This window comes from Hemicordylus capensis, chromosome 6, assembly GCF_027244095.1.
Source record: "Hemicordylus capensis ecotype Gifberg chromosome 6, rHemCap1.1.pri, whole genome shotgun sequence".
NCBI classification, from domain to species: domain Eukaryota; kingdom Metazoa; phylum Chordata; class Lepidosauria; order Squamata; family Cordylidae; genus Hemicordylus; species Hemicordylus capensis.
The window spans coordinates 78,392,673-78,412,972 of record NC_069662.1 but is presented as its reverse complement, the minus strand read 5'-3'; the positions used below and the strand labels follow the sequence as shown (position 1 = coordinate 78,412,972).

At 43.7% G+C, this 20,300-nt stretch overlaps 1 protein-coding gene across 9 annotated transcripts in view; it reads right to left on the bottom strand.

Annotated features, from left to right (window-relative positions):
• Nucleotides 1-2,861: 2,861 nt before the first annotated feature.
• The window catches only part of TNS3 (tensin 3), a 420,724-nt gene continuing 403,285 nt past the window's right edge, over nt 2,862-20,300 (bottom strand). For all 9 annotated transcript variants that reach the window (XM_053262003.1, XM_053262000.1, XM_053262001.1 and 6 more), the window contains 6 exons: nt 19,206-19,283; nt 17,429-17,506; nt 11,157-11,325; nt 9,199-9,267; nt 9,020-9,046; nt 2,862-7,259 (listed from right to left, as the gene is read on the bottom strand). In XM_053262003.1, the coding sequence (XP_053117978.1) occupies nt 7,115-7,259; nt 9,020-9,046; nt 9,199-9,267; nt 11,157-11,325; nt 17,429-17,506; nt 19,206-19,283 (566 nt within the window). In that variant the 3' untranslated portion in view covers nt 2,862-7,114. The remainder of the gene's footprint in view (nt 7,260-9,019; nt 9,047-9,198; nt 9,268-11,156; nt 11,326-17,428; nt 17,507-19,205; nt 19,284-20,300) is intronic.

The window sequence follows — 20,300 nt, the reverse complement described above, 5'->3', positions numbered from 1 at the left end:
GGGGCACGTTTTACCATTTCAACAAGATATTATGTATTTGTCATATATGAAGTGGTTTTTTAAAAAAGAGAGAGGATAGAGAAATCATATTTTATGAAGTCAGCTACAAAACTATTAACTGCAAAAGTATAATGCATTTTAGAGAAAGAGGAAACAACAAATTTGGAAGGGTTGAAGCAATGGGCAAAATTGATGAACCTCCCTGGGCTGATACTGATTGTATCTAATACAGTAATTGTTTCTACACACACAAACCACTAAAGGCATGATCCAGCCAACGTTATGCACTCTAAAGCCCCCTGATGTCAACAGGGGAGTTAAGCATGTGCATCGATGTATTTGTTGTCCTTGTCTCAATAATTTACATGATATATAAAATACACATTCACATATTTTAAAAAAGGAGATTTGTTGGCATTTTTTGATCGTGAAATTTCATAAGCTATCAGTTGTGACATACTGCATGCAAACAGTCAAATGCTACCTGGGCAAAGAGGCTCCTATTTTAGCAAGAGGAGAGCAACAGTCCCTACTCAAGCTCAGCACAGGGTTTCTCCTGTGGCGTTTCCCTTAGCTCTCTTTTTGGATTGGGAACCCTTTTGGAACAGGGACTTTTTGTCACATAAACTGCTTTGAGAACTTCTTTTGTTGAAACTTGGTATATAAACATTATTACTATTAATAACATGACATTAAGGTTAACAACAAATCATAGACATGAACTAAACAGCAATCCTGCACTTGTCAGTTAAGATCCACAAACATTAGCCATTGTTGCATAACTGATGCAGAGCCTGTTGCATGCACAGATCTCTCCCCATGAACCATTTTGACTGGTTAATGCCTCACTTTCCCCATCATTATCTGATGCATCTGCCTGTTTGCCTTTGGTCATTTATGTGCAGTGTCATCCTATGAAGGTTTACTTGGATGTGCCACTGTGTTCAATTGAGCTTCCTCCCTAGTCAGTGTTTTAGGGGTGCAGCCTCTTTCTCTGAATATTGGGGTGAGAGGCAGCAGTTGCAATGACCGACTCACCAGGGCTTTTGGCTAGCCCAGAGGCTCCTGCACTGTGGCTGCATAGGCACAAGAAGATATTGACAACAGGAAGCAGAGCACTTCATCATAGGGGTGTCTTTAGCTACACAGCTAACAGATTCCCCAGGGCCAGCACTGCATTTCCAGCCAAAAGCAGGTGGTAAAAGGTCATAGTTAGAAGTCAGCTGGAAAGAGGAATGCAGACAACAGAGCCATAATTGTGTTTTGCAAAGGTAACGCTGTCTGACACAATGGAATGTGGGCAAAGAGCTGAACAGGCTTCCCAGCAAGTGAACACACAGCAAAGTCCAGATGGCAAAGGTTAATTAGCCAGCTCACATGACAGCGGGGGGTGGGGTGTTTCCCCCTCCCCACCACTGAATGCTGTTATATCAAGTTCTACAGTTTAAATCAAATGAATAATTAAAGCTTTTTGATTTTTTAACATAATAGCAGCAGACAAATCAGTCAACTGTTGGGGGTGACCTTATTTTGGATAGAAACACTGGCCTGTTGGTGCAAGAGCTGATTCACACACGTCCAGAGCTCTTGGCACCTCGCATGTGAATGTGTGCATTGCCTCCACTGCAAGCTGTTGTGTTTGAGGCAATAGTCTGATAATACAGAGGCTCTGTTCGGTTTTCGGTCTCTGATGGCTACAGCACAGATGCCAATCATCACTTGATGATGTAGCCATTTCAGAGCCCAAGTCGTTGATAGTATGCGGAGCTGGCTCAGGGGATGGGTGCCTCTGAGTAAGTCACAATCTCTTTCTCTCGAGCCTACATCACAGGAAGGTTATCCATGGAAAGAACAAAGATATACTGTATACATTTATGCAGCACTGGGCTCTTCAGGTGAATGGTGGGATACAAATATCATTGTATCAGGAATATTAAGTTTGATCTGGGCTGTTTCATAGATGTAACATGTGACAAAGGAAGTAACTTCAGAATCAGGGAAGTCCCCAGTTCAAATTTCTCTTTTGCCATAAGCTGATTAGGTGGCCTTAGGCAAACCACTCCCTCTCGGTCTTGGCCCTCATTTGCAATATGGGGATAATGCTTATTTACTTCAGATAGTTCTATGATTAAATCAAGATAATGTATGTGAAGCAGTTTGCACATTCAAAAACACTATGCAAACACTAAGCATTATTATTATGCTGTATTGTTACTTCAAGTGGAAGAGGTATGCATGCAGGAGGTGAAAAAATATTTGCAAAAATTCAAATTTTCCATTTGACATTTTGCCTTAAAATTCAAATGCCTTAGACTTATTTGCATCTCGACTGGCTCAGGTTTTTTGCAGGTATGAGCCTCATAAGCTATCAACTTATTATATTATCTTTGCATCATCTTATGCAATGTTGTCAAGTACATTACAGCCATCACATCATACCATATGTCCTACCATATCCAGTACTGAAATCAAATCCAGATACCAAATAAATACAGCAGATATTTGGTAAAGGTTCTCAACTATATAGACAATTTCAAGGAAATATTTAATATCAAGATTTTCAGAAAGGAATTTGGAGTTGAATTACAGGGAGAAAATCTGTTTCAGCTTCTGTGGTTGCAGATTTCCAATCTGCTATTACTAGTATACACTCCAAATACTCAAACTTTGCTTATAGAAATGTAACTGAAGGCCAAGTTAGAGATGTCATTGGAACTCATGGCACTGGACTGTCAAGTTAAGACAAGACAATTCTCAAAATATGGGAGAAATGCATGAACTTTTTCACTTCCGGTTTGTTTGTTTGTTTTTGGGCCCATCATATACTTGAACACCAGCTGAAAGCAGACTATAGATTCCAGTTTGTGGGAATAGATATATAAAATTCTTAATTTTTATTAGAATCTGAATAGAGGTGATATTTCAAAGAGCAGAGAAAATGACTATACAAAGAATTTATAGAACATTCATTTACATATTGGAAAATTTCTATACAAATTTGAGAGAAAAGCAAAAACAAAAAAACACAAAACACTAATATAGAAGGCCAATAAAGAAACTTAAACAATTTTGATACTGTTGAATAAACAAGAAAAACTCCATTATAAAAACATGTGGTGCAATCCAGGGGGCATGGCTTGCAAATGGGTCCTGCACAAGTTCCACCAAAAGAAATGGGAGGCTGTGCAGCTGCCATGCCTGGTAGAAGGCACCTGTGGCTTATAGCCTCTCTTTAATACTGTAGAATTACAGTAGTACATTGAACAAGGAGGTTAATAGGAGCTTGACTAAATATGTGGCAACTTGCTGGCATTACTCGTGAGACTGAATACATACAATTATTAATATCTTGGAAGGGAAAAGTGCTCTTTGCACTATTTAGACCTGTAATTTCCATAACCCTGTCATATGAATGTATATATGATGCTACTATATGTAATGTGCTTAATTATTTCGTGTGTGTTTCATTTACAAAAACAGAACTTGTGGTGCAATGCAGGCTAGAGAGGCTCCCTCAGTTACCATTTCTAGCCATTACTCAACACGGAAGTTTCCAAGTCCCCCATCTCACTCCAGAGCTAGTTTCACTGTGCTTCTAAAAAAATCAAATGAACTATTTAGTAGGCTTTTATGAGGGCAAAAAGACAAGTTAAGTAGCATAAGCTTGCTGCTCTTTAGCCAAGGCCTTTCAAGTGGTCTCCTTGACTAGAGCTCAACCCCCAAGCTCCATCAAAACCAGCATTTGTCTTGCAGATAAAACATGTAAACAAGTTAGACAGCCCACAAGTTAGCCCACTTGCGCCTCAAACATTCATGTGTCCACCATCTTGGATTGGGGTAGATGACATCATCACAAACTGCGCCAGCGAGGTGTCCCTATGTGTCTCTAGAGCTGTAGCAAATTTGGTTCAAATTGGTTAGGTGGTTCACAAGTTAGCCCATTTGCGCCTCTAAAGTTTACACGTCTGACATCTTGGATTGGGGTGGATCACAAACTATGCCATTGAGGTGTCCTTGTGTGTTGCTCACTGCAGCTGTACCCAATTTGGTTCAAATAGGTTAGGTGGTCCACAAATTAGCCCACTTGCACCTCAGATGTTCAAGAGGCTGCCGTCTTGAATTGGAGTGGATGACATAATCACACACACCACACCATTTGGGCATCCCTATGTGTCCCTACAGCTGTAGCAAATTTGGTGGATAACATCATCACAAACTACGCCATTGAGGTGTCCCTATGGGTCCCTACAACTGTACCCGATTTGGTTCATATCGGTCCAGGCATTGCGAAGTTGATGGGGGAGGGGACACATGGACACACATACACAAAATGCTGGCTGATCTCATAAGCCTACTGGAAAGCAGGCTAAAACTGGAAGTCAGATTCTCTGTGGGTGCTAAATAATACAACAGGACTGGAATGGACACAGGAGGACAAATTGAAATGGAAAGTACCCAAATATTCAGTAAACTAGCTGTCTGTTGGTTTATGTTCCTCCACTTTTACTGGTCCTGAGGAACAACTGGAACTCAGACTAAGGCCATTTGACCTAAGGCAACTAACTGCCATCAAGGGCAATACACGATTGCTTCATAACACAAACCTTTCTGGTAATACATTGATACAGCAAGGCATTTGCCTTGGTTGCTTCACTGGTAGCTATGCTTTCCATGCTCAGCTTATCTACAAAAGTGATCATTATTAATAGTATGATCTCTGGTCCAAGATAATCTTTTCCCATTTCTGCTCTACTATTGCCTAAACCATAGAAATTGTTTTCAAAGGTTACAGCCGGGGCAATAATTGTTCTGTGTATGCAATTTCTGAAATTCCTGTTTTATATAGCAGTGAGCGGGAGTGGTAGAAGATAACAGTGGTTCTCATTATAGAATCCCAGCACCTCCTCTTATTCAATCTGAATACGGTTCAATAGGGAGCATTTCAATGCTTGACTTAGTATCACATCAGCCAATGTCTGATAAAACCACATATACATAAACAACATGGGCCTCATCAGGCCTTTTGATGTATTAATTTGGAGCTTGCATCACTGATATACAAATTTTCCTCACACGCTGCTAATTCAATTCTTTAAATTTCTGCTTCCTGTAGTGCCAATGAGAATGCTGCTATGGTATTCTAACTGTGCTTCTGCTGACACCTTCTTTGGTCACTCACACAAAATGGCATGAAGTGCCAATCAAATGGTAGAAAGATCTACATGACTGTATCATTCACACACTATCTCCAGAGAACAAGATTACCCCATGGGGAAGTGGCTCACCATGCCACTGGGTTTGAAGGGGCCTCAAGAATTATCACAAGCAAGCAATCGTTACAAATGCTGTTAAAAAGTCAATGATAAAACATTTAAAAGCCTTCATAAACATAGCAATACTCTGCACTGGATTGTTTGGTCACATGAAATGTCATATTGTTAAATCAGGATATAACCATACTCAAAATATGGGAGAAGTGCACCAAATATATAGTTTTCCCCCTTATATTTTTTAAACTCCAGATTTTAAAAAATAAATCAGTTTTTAAAACTTCCATACAAATTGGGTTTCAACATATAATTATCAAGTACTGCCATTATTTTAAAAAGTAGAAAATGATGTCTTTTACTGTAAGAAGAATCCAGATGCTTTTAAAGCCAGACTATGAAATGCTCCTTGTTGCAGCAAATACAAGCAAGACTGCCTACATATCCGTGCAAAGCCGTGTATGTAAGAAGCAGTCCCCCAAGTGCTATTGCAGCAACAGAAGCAGCAACAGCAGAGCCTCTCTTCAGGTCAACAAGGCTTGTGTCTTCTGCACAAGGTCTGTCAACATGAATGGTGCTTGCATGATGCTCTCAACACTCAAATATGCCCAGAAGTACATCTATACAACAGACTGAGATTTGCTTTACACTATAAATAATCTGGCAAAAGGATATATATATATATATTTATAAATTATACAAAACCATTCTTTTGTGTGCTTCCCCCTCATTTTTATCCTGCAGTCATCCAAACATTACCTTCCTGGCTTAATTCTTCATATAAACAAGCAACATAAAAATAACATGCCAAACTTTCATTACATCACATTTTCCTTTCTTTAAACCAGTCCCCTTTCATTTACCTTCCAACAAATTAAACAGCCTTCTTTACATTACATGCACTAAGTAAACCTCCTGAAGCATCTCTATCTCTCTGCACCTTCCCAAATGAACCTGCACCAATCTTCTGCAAACTTACACCTTTCCATTTTAAGATTAATTTTCATCACTGCTGAATAAAAACAAAAGGGAAAAGAGCAAATGGTCCTAGCCTGCTTGTTTGGGCCATCAATGATGTGTTCTCAAACCCATGTTGCTGAGATAATGCTAATAATGCACTTTAAAGGGAAAACACAAGCAAACAGGAGGGGTACTTAATATAACCCTTCAAATACCAACTGATTATTCCCTAGAAATGCACCCCACTGATGTTTTACCTCTAGTTAACCGGCTTAATTGGTTTCAGGACCTAGATAGGGAAGATTATTGAACATGGCCTAGAGAGGTTGTTTGCAGAGGACAGTGGTCAGAGTGTTACACACTCCCCTCCTGCATGCTGATTCTCCCTTGCAAATCCCACTCACAAACTCCTGCATTATGGTTGGGAACCTAGAGATTCCCCTGTAATGCACAGTTCTGACTTCAGAGCATACACCCTTCTAGAAAGGTTTTCATACAAAAAAGCAACATGTTGGAATGAATGGGTGAATGGCCTCTTTCCCACCCTACCCCATGGCTAAAAATCAGAAGACTGCAATGTATGAAAAAGTATTTCAGGTCTCAGCTGCCTTGCTTTGAAGTCTTTCTTCCAAAATATGCTCATAAATGGACTTTAGTGTCTTGATAGTTTCCATCTCCCTTCTTCATTTCTCTGCAGTTTTATTCCAAACATGAACGTTTTGAATGATCTGTTTGTATACTGAAGAATGGATGGCACTCTGTATTGCTATGCAGATGGAACGTCTTTCTGGGGCACAGCTAGGTGCAGACCGTGTGGCTCCTGCCTCACATGTTCCACCACAGCCACTTTTCCTGCAAGTGTGTCCACAGCACTAAGTTGAAGGCTTTCAATTCTTCTTCTGGGAGCCAATCATGACCTTTGATACAAAATTAACTATGGCACTGGCAGGTTGCTCTGGATCGTGCTCTGCAAACAGGTGGCACACATTATCCGAGGCACTGCCTTGCTTCCTTGCAACAAATCCAAACACCCTACAGAAAAGCAAAGCACAAGAAGAGAGTATTAGAGATCAGAAAAGGGCCACACTGTGCAACAAATCATGGATTACTTTGGAGGGGCAGCAGTTTTCAAACTGTCTTCTGGAAATCCCTTATCAAGGAGAAAATCCACAATGACAGATAGCTTTCATTTTCTCTGAAAGGCAATTTGTCCACTGCTACCTCCCTTCCCCTGCAATGTACGGCTGCAGAAGAATATGAGGTATGTTCAAGAGTGCACTCTCAGTTCACACAAGGGAAAGACGAGGCCCCGTGTTTTAGGGCGCCTCCTTTGCCTCATGGTTTAGTGCACACCCTAAAACAAGCGAGAAATGAACAAGACAACCAGACAGCTGTAACTAAAAACAATGACAAGAATGCATAAATAGGACAGCCACTGGGTTGGTGTTAATCTGTGTCAAGGGCAATGCTTTGGTAAAGCAGTGACCTTTTGCCAACTGAAGGATCAATTAAAATTGAAACATGTTTGGAACACCAGTCCTAGAAGCTGTCGTGTTTGTGCACCAAAATACATACCCTAAATTCTTGACAGATTCATGTATGTATAAAGTAATCACGATGAGCCTGTGATAAAGCAGACATGTAAAAAAACAATCCCTGAAGGTGGAAAGTATGAAAACAGTGACCTTTGGGGCGGCGGGAAGAACTCCATGTGAACCAGCCTGTATAGGGTGACAAGCCATAGCCATTTCCATCACTAGCATGGCAGAAAAGGCTGGGGCTTTCTTGATTCCATTTGCAAAGCTGAATCAAGGTTTCTCTATGCAATTGTGCACTCAAGAGAAATTATGGAGGAAGGGGCGGGGGGAGAGCCTTGCTGCTTTGCATGTGCAAACTGGCCCCGAACAGCACATGATGTGCCCTGCAAGTGCTGATTCTATGAAAAGCTTTGTTACATTTGTGCCAATACCAGAGAGAACTGATTTTCAGTATATCTGATACCAGCACCTGCACACTATGAGGTTTATCTAAACTCAAACATAAATATTGGAAACATGGAATATCCTCAGTTAATACAAAGTGAGGTGGAGGCATGAAACCTTCAGAACTGGAGTGCAGTCCAGGGTATTGTAGATAATTAAACATCTCAAGCTTGGACAATGTTAATCATGAATCTGAAGAATGCACAGCTCTGTACATTTTCTCTCTATCCAGAAGCTTCTCAGCCACTCACATATTGTGCTCGAGTCCTAGAAGTTCCCAGTACCATATAATTCTGAGCACCTTCAACAAATCTCTCACAAGCTCTTCACAGCCCTGAACTCTAACCATCTTTCCTTCCATTGCCCTGTACAACATTCCACACCTTCAATGCTAATTTAAATAGAATGACCGAAGAGAAAGAGCCACTTAAATAGAGAGGCGGATGTTGAGGGAGGCAGCAGGAGCCATTCAGAGGTCAGCCCCCTTTTCTCTACAAAAGGCATCATTCCTGGACCTGAAGATAATTCAGTAGTTTGTGTGAAGTGCAGTAGAAGTGGCATGGGTCATATCTGGGATGCAAAAAACTGTCTGATAAAAGGTTCCTAAGCTTTATAATTTGACAGCCCAGATTTAGAGGACGCCTGAAGAGGATGCATAGCTCTGAGTGACAAAACTATTGTATTGTAAACCCCATACATATATTTACATACAAAACATAGCTAGAAACAGAATTTCCATCTATCTATCCAATACTAAAGGCGGGCAGATAACACAAGAAACATACACAATAAAAATCAACATATACTTACTTTGCTGAAGGACCGTCTTTCATCCACCTTGTTGCATGCAGGAAACAAACAACAGAAAGGGTGGGGAAGTGGAGGAAGGAAAGAAAAGAATAATATTTCTATTAGCTTTTTTTTTTTTTTTTTTGTAGTCTTGAACAGTATGTCAACACTGAATGAGGAAAAGCATTTGGCCTCCTTACTTCCTGTCCTGCGGATCCAAAGCACAGAAAATAACGGTATTGACTGGATAGTGCCTTCTGAAGAAGAGCCTGAGAAGAAGTGAAAAAGACAACAAACATATTTTAAAAACTGTATGGTGGGAGTTTATAGTGTGCTAAGTCTCAAGATCATTTTGTGGTAGTGGTGGGCCCAAAGGGGGACACTGGGAGCAGGGAGAGAATCATAATATTTCTCTTACTGTCAGTGCTTTGGATGTGTTTTCAGGCAGAAAAGTGGCCTATACATATTTCACATATCTCACTTTTCACAGCTGTTTGTTTATTTAAGACTACCAAAGTAGTAATCGGATATTCTTAAAGTAGTTTAATTTTAAAATATCAAGAAAATAATGTTAATCTATATAATTAATTCTCCAAGACGGGATGTGTGGGGACGTGGCAGAAAGGAGGCGATTGGCTGACAGAGAGGGGGACACGCAAAAGTTCCAGCCATGCAGACAGCATCGGCAACTGTCACTGCCCTGAGGATGATGGGAGGCCTAGGCCGGCCCAGTGGCAGCGGGACACCGGGTCAAGAAGGTGGGATGCCAGGGTGAGGAGGTGGTGGTGGTGTTGGGCCCTGTTCACCAGGAGGAGGCAGGATGGTGAGAAAGTGGGGGGGGGGACGAGAAGCAGGCGGGGGGAGCAGCAGCGAAACACTGGGGTGAGGTGGCAGTGGCAGGACGCTGGGATGAGGAGGCGGCAGTGGCAGGCCCTGGCCTGGCCGCCGGGAAGAGGAGGTAGGAGGCAGTGGCAGGATGGCAAGAAAGTGTGTGTGGGGGACAAGCGGGGGGGGGGGGAGCGGCCGCCCAGCTGGTCAACCAAAAAGTCGGGCATGCCGGAGTGGTGGTGGTGGGGACAGCTGGGCCCAACTAGAGGCGCAGATGCTGTGCACGTGGGCCCACTAGTGATAATAATTAGGTGGTGGTGTTTTTTTTAAGTAAGACGCATCCAAGTTGTTTGCCAATCATCTCTGCCTCTTTGTACTCAGTGGCCTGAACACAGGAAGGCAAAAGAACACATATGACTGAGCAACTGGGTGGAATATTCCCTGCATGCTTTTCCTTATATCTCTGCAAGATATATAAGAGCAGGCCTGCACAAATTATGAGACAGTTAACCACCTGTTTTTGCTGCCTGTCTTAGACTGCAAAAATAGGGATGTCACCAAGCACCTGGCAGCAGGAGTCCACATACTAGGCTAGCCATCGTAGCCAGCCATTGTTTGCGATTGCCACAGATTTCAGCCCTCCCTTGAGTTCTCTGAACTTGTGGCTGAACTTGGGGGACGTGGGCAGGATCTGCCTCTCATTTTGTGCATCTCCAGACAGGGTTGGGAAAGACTCCTGGCCTGACACAATAGAGAGCCACTGCCAGTCGGTGTAGACAATGCAGTAGGCGTAGCTTCATATGTCCATATACTTCATATGCAAAAAGTCCCAACTTCAGTCCCTGGCATTTAAAATGAAAGGGAGCTCAGGTATCAGGGCTCAGGAAGAGTGTTGTGCTTGAGGCCTTCAAGAGCCACTGCCAGTCAGCAATTAGTCAACCCATCTAGAAGCTACAGACTACAATTTAAGAAGAAAATGGTACTGAGAGTCTTTTCATACATTATATCTTTAGGTATATGTAAAATATGAATGCAACAAACATGTTTGCAAAGATATGTTATTGAATGTTTATAGATTTTTAACATTTATATTGTAAATTGCCTTGAGATTCTAACAAAAGGTGGTACATACGTTTAACAATAAATTAATAAATACATGTGCAAACCAACTGGCCTCCATTCCCTGTTGAGCATGTGTTTATCGCAAACCCAGATTTGCTGCAGTGTAATGCATGAAACTGCTCTTGGAAGATGCAAATCCGAATAGTTAAAAAGAAAAAGCAGCAGCATGTAGCAGTGCCTCTTTAGAAGAGAGGCTTCCTGCACTCACTTTCTCTGATTGTCCGTCAGTGTGATGCCCTGTGCTGACACTTTGAAGTGGACCACAGTAGAGATGGGAGGAGGCTCTTGAGTCAGTGTTAAACTCAGAGCCTTCTGCACTGCCTGGTAACCTGTGAGGGACTCCATTTCAACAGAATTTAGGTACCAAACGTTGCATGCTATTGATGAAATAAAAGGAAGAAATAAAAGGAAAGGGTTATAAAGTGAGCATGGTTTTGCATACAACATTTTACTTAGAATCCAATTACACACTTGTTTTTTAAATTTTTGACAAAACACAGGTCTGAGGGTGAAACTGAAAGGTAACACTGTTGTACCAAGATCCATTCATTGTAGCTCCACTTCTCCCTTCTCAGTTTTCTAATTCTAAACAGTTTCAAAGCTTTACTAAAAAGACTAAGGAACTGTTGGAATCCTCTCTGTTGGAAGCTGTTGGAATCCTCTCCTTCCAAGACTGGATAATTACATATTCTAAACTTAGAAAATTATTCCTTTAAATAAAGCACTCACCCATCCAGTCTGGGATCCAGGAAGAGATTCCACTTCAGATAAATCTGAGTCCTCTCTAATTCATTTTTAATAACAAAGCTTTATGTTTCAGTAAACATGGAGGCACTATTTAGATATTTCACTGACAGCGTTCAGGACAAAAATCCAAGTCTTAAAAAGTGGCACACAAAAGATAATAAGTTTGTTCATTCATTCAAAATATCCTAATTGTGCTGTGCCATATGCAGCTTTCTAAAGAAATGTGCTCACATAGTGCACAGTGTTCCCTGGATGTTTTGTGCACTGTGACACTGCAAAATGCAAGTTGTGCTAGGAGTGCAGGTTGCACAAATGCTGAAACTGCATGAGGGAGTTGGCCATTCAAAATAATGCCAGCCATCAGAGCCATGGAGAAAAGTATTGAAACAGCCAATATTTTTGCCAGATCATCCAAGCTCCAGAGGAATTTCCAGAGCATTCAAGTGTCTCACTCTCAACTCTTCCCTATCATTGCTCTCATTGGTTCCAATTTTGTGATCCACAAGCCACAGATAGCCATGGCTGTTGGTACTGGTAGATTATGTATGTGAATATAGGCATCCTCAAACCATACCCTAACTATGCTTCTTTGACCATCTACAAACTCAAACAACAAAGTTATTTTGAAAAATCAAAACAGAGTGCTTAAACTCTACAGCATGCCAGATACCCTGGGATGGCATGTTTTCTTACCACATTCTCAGAAAAATACAGAATACCATATTCTCAGAAAACATCCATCAATTAAAAAAAATGTAAATGGTTTATGCAAACTCCTTTAACATATTGTTAAAGGAGTTCTTAAACTCCTTTAACAACCCCTGCTAGCTGGGCGAAGAGGCACCTTTTAATGTGTTGATTCTCTTTTATTGAGTGGGGGGAGAGTAACTGGCCCTATTCACCCCCAGCAGAGTACCTCCAGTGACTGTTGCTGGTATCTATCTTATGTTTCTTTTTAGATTGTGACCCCTTTGGGGACAGGGATCCATTTTATTTATTTATTATTTCTCTGTGTAAACCACCCTGAGCCATTTTTGGAAGGGTGGTATAGAAATCAATCAATCAATCAACCAATCAATCAATCAATCAAGGAAGGGAAGAGGGAAGATCTTGGGCTGGCAGTGACTGTGTTTCTGCTTCTGCCCTACCTTTCTTCAGGTGTGTTCCATCTATGGGGCTGACTCTGCTGCTTTAAAGCTCAGGCTGGGCCAGGGCCTGAAGAAGGGAAGAGGGAAGATCTTGGGCTGGCAGTGACTGTGTTTCTGCTTCTGCCCTACCTTTCTTCAGGTGTGTTCCATCTATGGGGCTGACTCTGCTGCTTTAAAGCTCAGGCTGGGCCAGGGCCTGAAGAAGGGAAGAGGGAAGATCTTGGGCTGGCAGTGACTGTGTTTCTGCTTCTGCCCTACCTTTCTTCAGGTGTGTTCCATCTATGGGGCTGACTCTGCTGCTTTAAAGCTCAGGCTGGGCCAGGGGCGTGAGCCTCTTGGCAAGAGCACAAGGGCTCTCGTCCTTGTGGCTCTCTGCCGTGGGGTGAGCTGCCTGGGGCCCTGAAGATCTTTTCCTTCTGCCCTGAAGATCTGTCTTCCCACAATCAAGAAGCTAGCAGGAGATCACGCAAGTCTGGTCTTGGTTTTTTATTAAGCCAAGAAGTCGTGGTGGTTTATTCTGGGGAGATGTGCCTGGGGGAGCGAAAAAGTGGGTCTGGAGTGGGGGCGGCAATATCACGGGTAGCGGGCAGAGGGAGGTATGGCGGTGGGAGTTCGGCAGGCCATTACAGGGGAAAACGGTCCAGGCAATTGAGGCCTGTTCCTTTTTCCGGCCCTTCTCCCAACCCTCTGACCCTAGGGAGCTCTGAGAACACTCCTTCGAGGATTAGGGTGCTGCTGCTGAATGCCAGGTCAGTTAACACAAAAACATCTCTTATCCACGATCCGATTGTGGATGAGCGTGCTGACCTGGTATGCGTGACGGAGACCTGGTTGGATGCGCTGGGCGGGGTTGGTCTCTCTCAGCTTTGTCCTCCAGGTTTCCAGATCGTGCAGCAGCCCCGCCTCGAGGGTCGGGGAGGAGGCGTTGCAGTCATCTTTCGTGAGACTCTTCCCGTTTCCAGGTGCCCGGTCAGGCAATCTCAGAATTTTGAGTGTTTGTCCTTGAGGGTGGGCCTCCGAGATAGGCTGGGGATTCTGCTGGTGTACCGACCACCCCGCTGCACTTCAGTCTCCCTACCTGAGCTGGCGGGGTTGGTCTCGGAGGTGGCCTTGGGTTCCCCCAGGCTTATTGTTTTGGGGGATTTCAATGTCCATGCTGAGGCCCCCCTAGTGGGTGCAGCTCAGGATTTCATGGCAACCATGGGCCTGTCTCAATTGGTATCGGGCCCTACCCATGTGGCGGGACACACTCTGGATCTGGTTTTTGCCGACCGGGAAATAAATGATCTGGAGGTGGGGAAATTTGAGACCACTCCCTTGTCATGGACAGATCATCACCTGGTGGGATTTAGTTTGACTGCTCTGTCTACCCTCTGCAGGGGTGGTGGGCCGATTAAGATGGTCCGCCCCCGGAGGCTTATGGATCCGCTTGGATTTCAGACGGCCCTCGGGGAGTTTCCAGTGTCCAGAGCTGGTGACCCTGTCGAGGCCTTGGTTGATCTCTGGAATGGAGAGATGGCCCGGGCTGTTGACACGGTTGCCCCCAAGCGCCCTCTCCGGCTTGGTGGAGCCCGTTCGGCTCCTTGGTTTTCCTCGGAGCTTAGGGCGATGAAGCAACTCGGGCGACGGCTGGAGCGACGCTGGAGGAAGAGTCGTCACGAATCCGACCGAACACGGGCTAGAGCCCATTTTAGGGACTATGCCGTGGCGGTGGGGGCGGCGAAGAAATGCTTTTTCTCCGCCTCCATTGCGTCTGCTCAGTGCAGACAAACAGAGCTGTTTCGTGTGGTGAAAACCTTGCTCCACACATCCCCCCAGACAATGGGGGAGGAGCCATCTACAGCTCTTTGTGATCGGTTTGCCTGTCGCTTTGCAGATAAAGTTGCTTGCATCCGTGCTGACCTGGACTCCAGAGTTTTGGCAGTTCCGGCAGACGTGCCTTTGGTACCATCTGGTCCCGTTGTGTTGGATTCTTTTCAGTTGCTGTGGCCTGAGGATGTGGACAAGATCCTGGGCAGTGTGCGGGCGACTTCATGCGCTCTTGACCCTTGCCCTTCATGGCTAATAAAAGCTGTCGGGGAGGGGACAGGTAGATGGCTGGAGGTGATCGTTAATGCTTCATTAAGGGAGGGCAGGATGCCATCGTGCCTTAAGGAGGCGGTGGTAAGACCTCTATTTAAAAAGCCCTCCCTTGATCCCTCCAACCTGGACAACTATAGACCTGTGTCTAACCTCCCCTTTTTGGGCAAGGTGATGGAGCGTGTGGTGGCGTCCCAGCTGCAGAGGGTCTTGGATGATATGGATTATCTGGACCCTTTTCAATCTGGCTTCCGCCCCGGGTATGGGACTGAGACTGCCTTGGTCGCCCTAGTGGATGACCTACGCCGGGAACTAGACAGGGGGAGTGCGTCCCTGTTGGTTCTGCTGGACCTCTCGGCGGCGTTCGATACCATCGACCATGGTATCCTTCTGAGCCGCCTCTCGAGTATGGGAATCGGAGACACTGCGTTGCAGTGGTTTCGGTCCTTTCTTGAGGGGAGGGTTCAGAAGGTGGTGCTGGGGGACTACTGCTCGGCCCCGTGGCCGTTGGCCTGTGGGGTCCCGCAGGGATCGGTCTTGTCCCCCATGCTGTTTAACATCTACATGAAGCCGCTGGGAGAGGTCATCCGGAGATTTGGACTGAGTTGTCAGCAATATGCGGATGACACTCAGCTCTATCTCTCCTTGTCATCTGATCCTAGGGAGGCGGTGGATGTCCTGAATCGGGGGCTGGAGGCCGTGATGGGTTGGATGTGGGCTAACAAACTGAAATTGAATCCGGATAAGCCAGAGGTACTGTTGGTCAGTAGGAGAGCTAATCGGGATGAGGAGATTTTACCGGTTCTGGATGGGGTTGCATTCCCCTTGAAGGAGCAAGTACGCAGCTTGGGGGTACTACTGGACCCGGCTCTGCTTTTGGAAGCTCAGGTGGAGGCGGTGGCCAGGGGTGCATTTGCACGGCTTCGGCTGGTGCGCCAGCTGCGTCCCTTTCTCGAGAAGGCAGATCTGGCCACGGTTACCCACGCCTTAGTCATGTCGCGGCTGGATTACTGTAACGCGCTCTACGTGGGGCTGCCCTTGAAGAATATCCGGAGACTGCAGCTAGTGCAAAACGTGGCAGCGAGGGTTTTATCCGGAGCTGCCCGTTGGGAACATATCACCCCCATTTTGAAAGAGCTGCACTGGCTGCCGGTTCGTTTCCGGGTCCAATTCAAGGTGCTGGTTTTGACCGTTAAAGCCCTAAACGGTTTGGGCCCGGGGTATCTGAGGGACCGCCTGCTCCCACGGGTTGCTGCCCGCTTGACAAGGACATCTGAGGGGGCCCTGCTCCGGGTGCCGACAATGAGGGAGGCCCGGCTGTCGTGCACTCGGGACAGGGCCTTCTCTGTTGCTGCCCCCAGACTCTGGAATGCTCTCCCAGTGGCCATTCGTTCCTCGGACTCCATCACGGCTTTTAGAAAGCTTTTAAAGACTTGGCTTTTTACCCAGGCTTTTACATGATCGTTTTCTACTGCAGCTTCTTTGTGTCTTTATTTGTTGTATTTGTTGTATTGTTTTTATGCCTGTTTTATGTTTTTATATTTTTAACATGATGTTTTTATTGTCTTTTTATTGTATGTTTTTAACTTTTGTAAACCGCCTTGGGGTTATCTTTTTAACGAAAGGCGGTATATAAATGCATAAATAAATAAATAAATAAATAAAATAAAATAAATATCATATGCACCCAGTAAAAGGTGGAGAAGAAAAACAAATAAGTCATCCCTTCCTTACCCTCATGGCTGAAATGACCATAAGACCTTGTGATCCAAACACTAAGAGTGTGAAGGCTGTTCTAGAAGCTAACTTGGAAATTTACATAGATGTCTTTATAATGGATATGCTTTAACAAGTGATGATCAAGAGCTTTGTAGAGAAAATTGTACAAGAAGGTATTCAGATATTCCTTTTGGTACATGAAACCATTGTTCATGAAAGTAAGTTACTCTGTGACAGTCTACTTAGTAGCAGCTAACTGATTTCGCTATATCAGTTTTCAAGGTTTAGATTGACAAACATGACCTAACACAAGTCAGTAACCTAAGTCTGTCACTTAGCAGCACAAATGAACAAACTTCAAAACCCCAGCAATCCTTGCTCTGTCATAATTAGGACAACACAACACCCCAAAGCCATTAAAAAAACAAAACCTAGGAGAAAATTATTTGCATGAAATCTGCAATTGATTCATTGAAAATATTTTTGAGTGTTAAAATTGTACATCACCTGCAATTTTTCTAAATTTCATTTTATGGAAATGCCTATTTTTTATTTTTCTGACTTCAAAATCAGAATGTTTATATTTCCTTTTTAAGCATGTTAGGAACATTTAGGACATTATTTAAAATTTTCTGTACTTTCTTGAACTTCATGGAAATCTGTTTCATCTCTACTTCAAAGAGCTTTGATTCCCCAGCAGACACTTTTTTCTCTTTCTTTTCAGCCATCTTGTTACAAAGAATGAAGGAAGGTCTCAATGCGCATTATCAGTTTACTACTTACTGACCTGCTCCTTGCTTCAGAAGCTCTGCAGCAGAGTTTGCAGCAGTCTGTGGGGAGGTTTCACACATCTCCTCCAGTGGATCTGCAAACAGAAATGGTCAAATTCATTGTAGTTATAACTTGGATTGAGAGATCAGCCCTGTTCCGTGTAGACCGGTATTACACCTTACTGGCATTTTTAATCCAAGTTTACTCAACATCCGTGCCTTCAGTATTCTAAAACAGCTGATAAGGAACTTCTGGGTAAGAACACCCAAGCAATTTTAAATTCCACTGATTTCAAAGGGAGAGTTAAGCAATTGCTTAGAATCAGTGAGACTTGAAAATGCTTAAAACTGATTTGATCATGCCTTGTCATTGCAAATAACTTTTAAAGACATACATACTACATAGCCCCTTGTAGAAAAAGTCTGAAACTAACTCTCCCAGTCTCATAAATTTAGTCTAAATTGCTTCCCCTACCACACCATTTCTTTATTTTTTCTATTGCCTCCATGGGGGAGGGAAAAACACTAAACAGTTAATGCAGAAACTGAGGCCATTCTCACGCACAGACAAGACTGGGCTAAGGTAGCCAAGCCCAGGCTTGGCTGCAGCATGAGAACTGCTGGTGGTGCCTCAGTGGCAAATCTGCCAAAGAGGCCCGCCTGTCAGCCGAAGCTAAAGGCGTGAGTGCACCCTTAACCCAGGCTAAATGCTTGAGTGTCAGTACTGCATGGTGTCGACACAGGAGCAGCCTCCTGTACAGCACAGGAAGATCCCCCAAATGCACCATGCACTCATGGGGTGCATTATGGGATTCCGGGGGGTGGGTGGGTGGGGCAGGACAATGTGTCCCGGGGCAGGGGCAGCCAGTGTATGTGCACAATACGTGCACCCAGTACGGACCCAACTATTGTCTGTGGGGAAGGTAAGTTTCAGAAGCCTTCCTTCCTGGTAGCCCTTCTCACTGATCATGAAAAAGGGCCCACTGTCTACGAAAATGTTTGAAGGACATGTTATTTAAAGAGAAGCCACAACAACTTCTCTAGTCATGGTGGCATCCCAGCTTCACAGTTTACATGACAGACAGACATTCCATCAAGTCAAATAGTGGGTCAGTGATCAGGTTTGTCTCCCTCCGTACTTTAGGCTCACTACGCACTTTTTTGAAATACACTGCATGAATGCTTATCCACCTGTACGTTCATTCTTTGCCTTACCCAAAGTAGAAGTGTTTTTTGGAAATGGTGACAAATTGATCTAGGAACTGGAGAATATCACATGATGGGCCAAAGAGTGACATCCACTGTGAGCTTCTGCTACAAACTTGCAGAACCTCTTTCTTCCAGAGCCAGAGAACGAAGGGTACTTTTGGACTGAGGGAAGTGAGGGTGCTTCCAAACTGGGCTCATTGTTCTACAAATGTTGTGTCTTTACCTTACTTTCCATGAAATTGTATTTTTGTAGGCAAAAGAAAATCTGCACTATGATCTACACTTGAACCCAGTTTTTGCTGTTTTTTCTCAACAGTAGCTGGTGTCAAACATACAAGTCACTGGCACTAACCATGTGTCTAAAATTATAACCACACATTTTTGAGTGACTATATCATTTGATATCAGAATGAGGAACTTAATAATCAGCTCTTAAACCCATCTTTGGATCTAAATCTTTAGTCCTCTCAAGCACTACAACAGATGCTGGTTCACCCATCACTATAAAAGAGCCATTTTGAGAGAGTCTCATTGTGAAAAGAAACCTGGACTTTGTACAGCATGTTTTTATTTTAATAAGAATACCTCGGTCTGGGATGAGTAGCTTGCAGGGCAGTGCCAGAGGAGTGATGGAATGTTGATACACCAAAGCTGTCAAACTCCCTGTGGTTAAAACAAGACAGCAAAACAAGACCAAATTAGCTTCTGTGTTGCATAAAATGCTTTTCTCGTGGTTATTTACAAGTTACTTACACAATTGTGTCCTGATCCTCAACCAACAACATGTTTGAACATTTTTCTTAACATATTTATTTTCTCATTCTGTGGCCCTGATCCAAAGGGTCATATTCAAGGTGGCACTGTGCAGAAGAAGTCACACTAAACTGGAGATGTGCCTTTCCACCCATCTTCCCACATGAATGGGAACTTGCATCTCCACCTACTTTCCTCAGTCACAAGTTGTGCCCAGCACCTTGTTTCAAGTTATTATAGCTGGTCTATACACGCAGCACAGTGAGGTGGCAATGACATGGTAGAGTGGACTTGACCACTTCAGACAGCAGAGGGGTGTGTGTGTGCGCGCGCACATGCACTTGGGGTAGTGTCAAATCACATTTTTGCATCATCATTTATTTTCAGACTCCCTGAAAGTAAAACACTATCACAGCAAAAAGAGGGCTTTCTCTCCACTGTGCTAGTTTTTGTGTTTGCAAGTAAGTTTCTTTCTTTGAAAAAATACACATGGGGAGAGCATTCTAAAATGGCACATCCCCCTGCCTCGATTTGTAGTCTGAAGAGGCACAATCCGTTTTACCACCTCAGGATTTTGTCACCTCACTTTGCTGCATGTGTAGACCAAGCACATTTCTGGATGATGGCTACACTGGATAAGTTGCCTCTGGATGCATAACTTTATTTAGTTTGCATGTGGAGTCCAGATGCAGCAAATGTATAGAGTTTCCTTGCTGGACTGGGGCACATGTGTGGTAAGCTCCAAATCTTTGTTTACCAGATTTATTCATTTAAAAACAGATAAAGTCAAAAGAAGAGGCACACTTCTTTTTTAAAAAAAATCCAAGAGCCTGAATGAATCTTCATATGAAAAATGTCCTCTATCACATTTTGAAGCAGTTTTAGAACTAGGGAGATACTCAATTTGCAGTTTGTCTGCACCTCAAT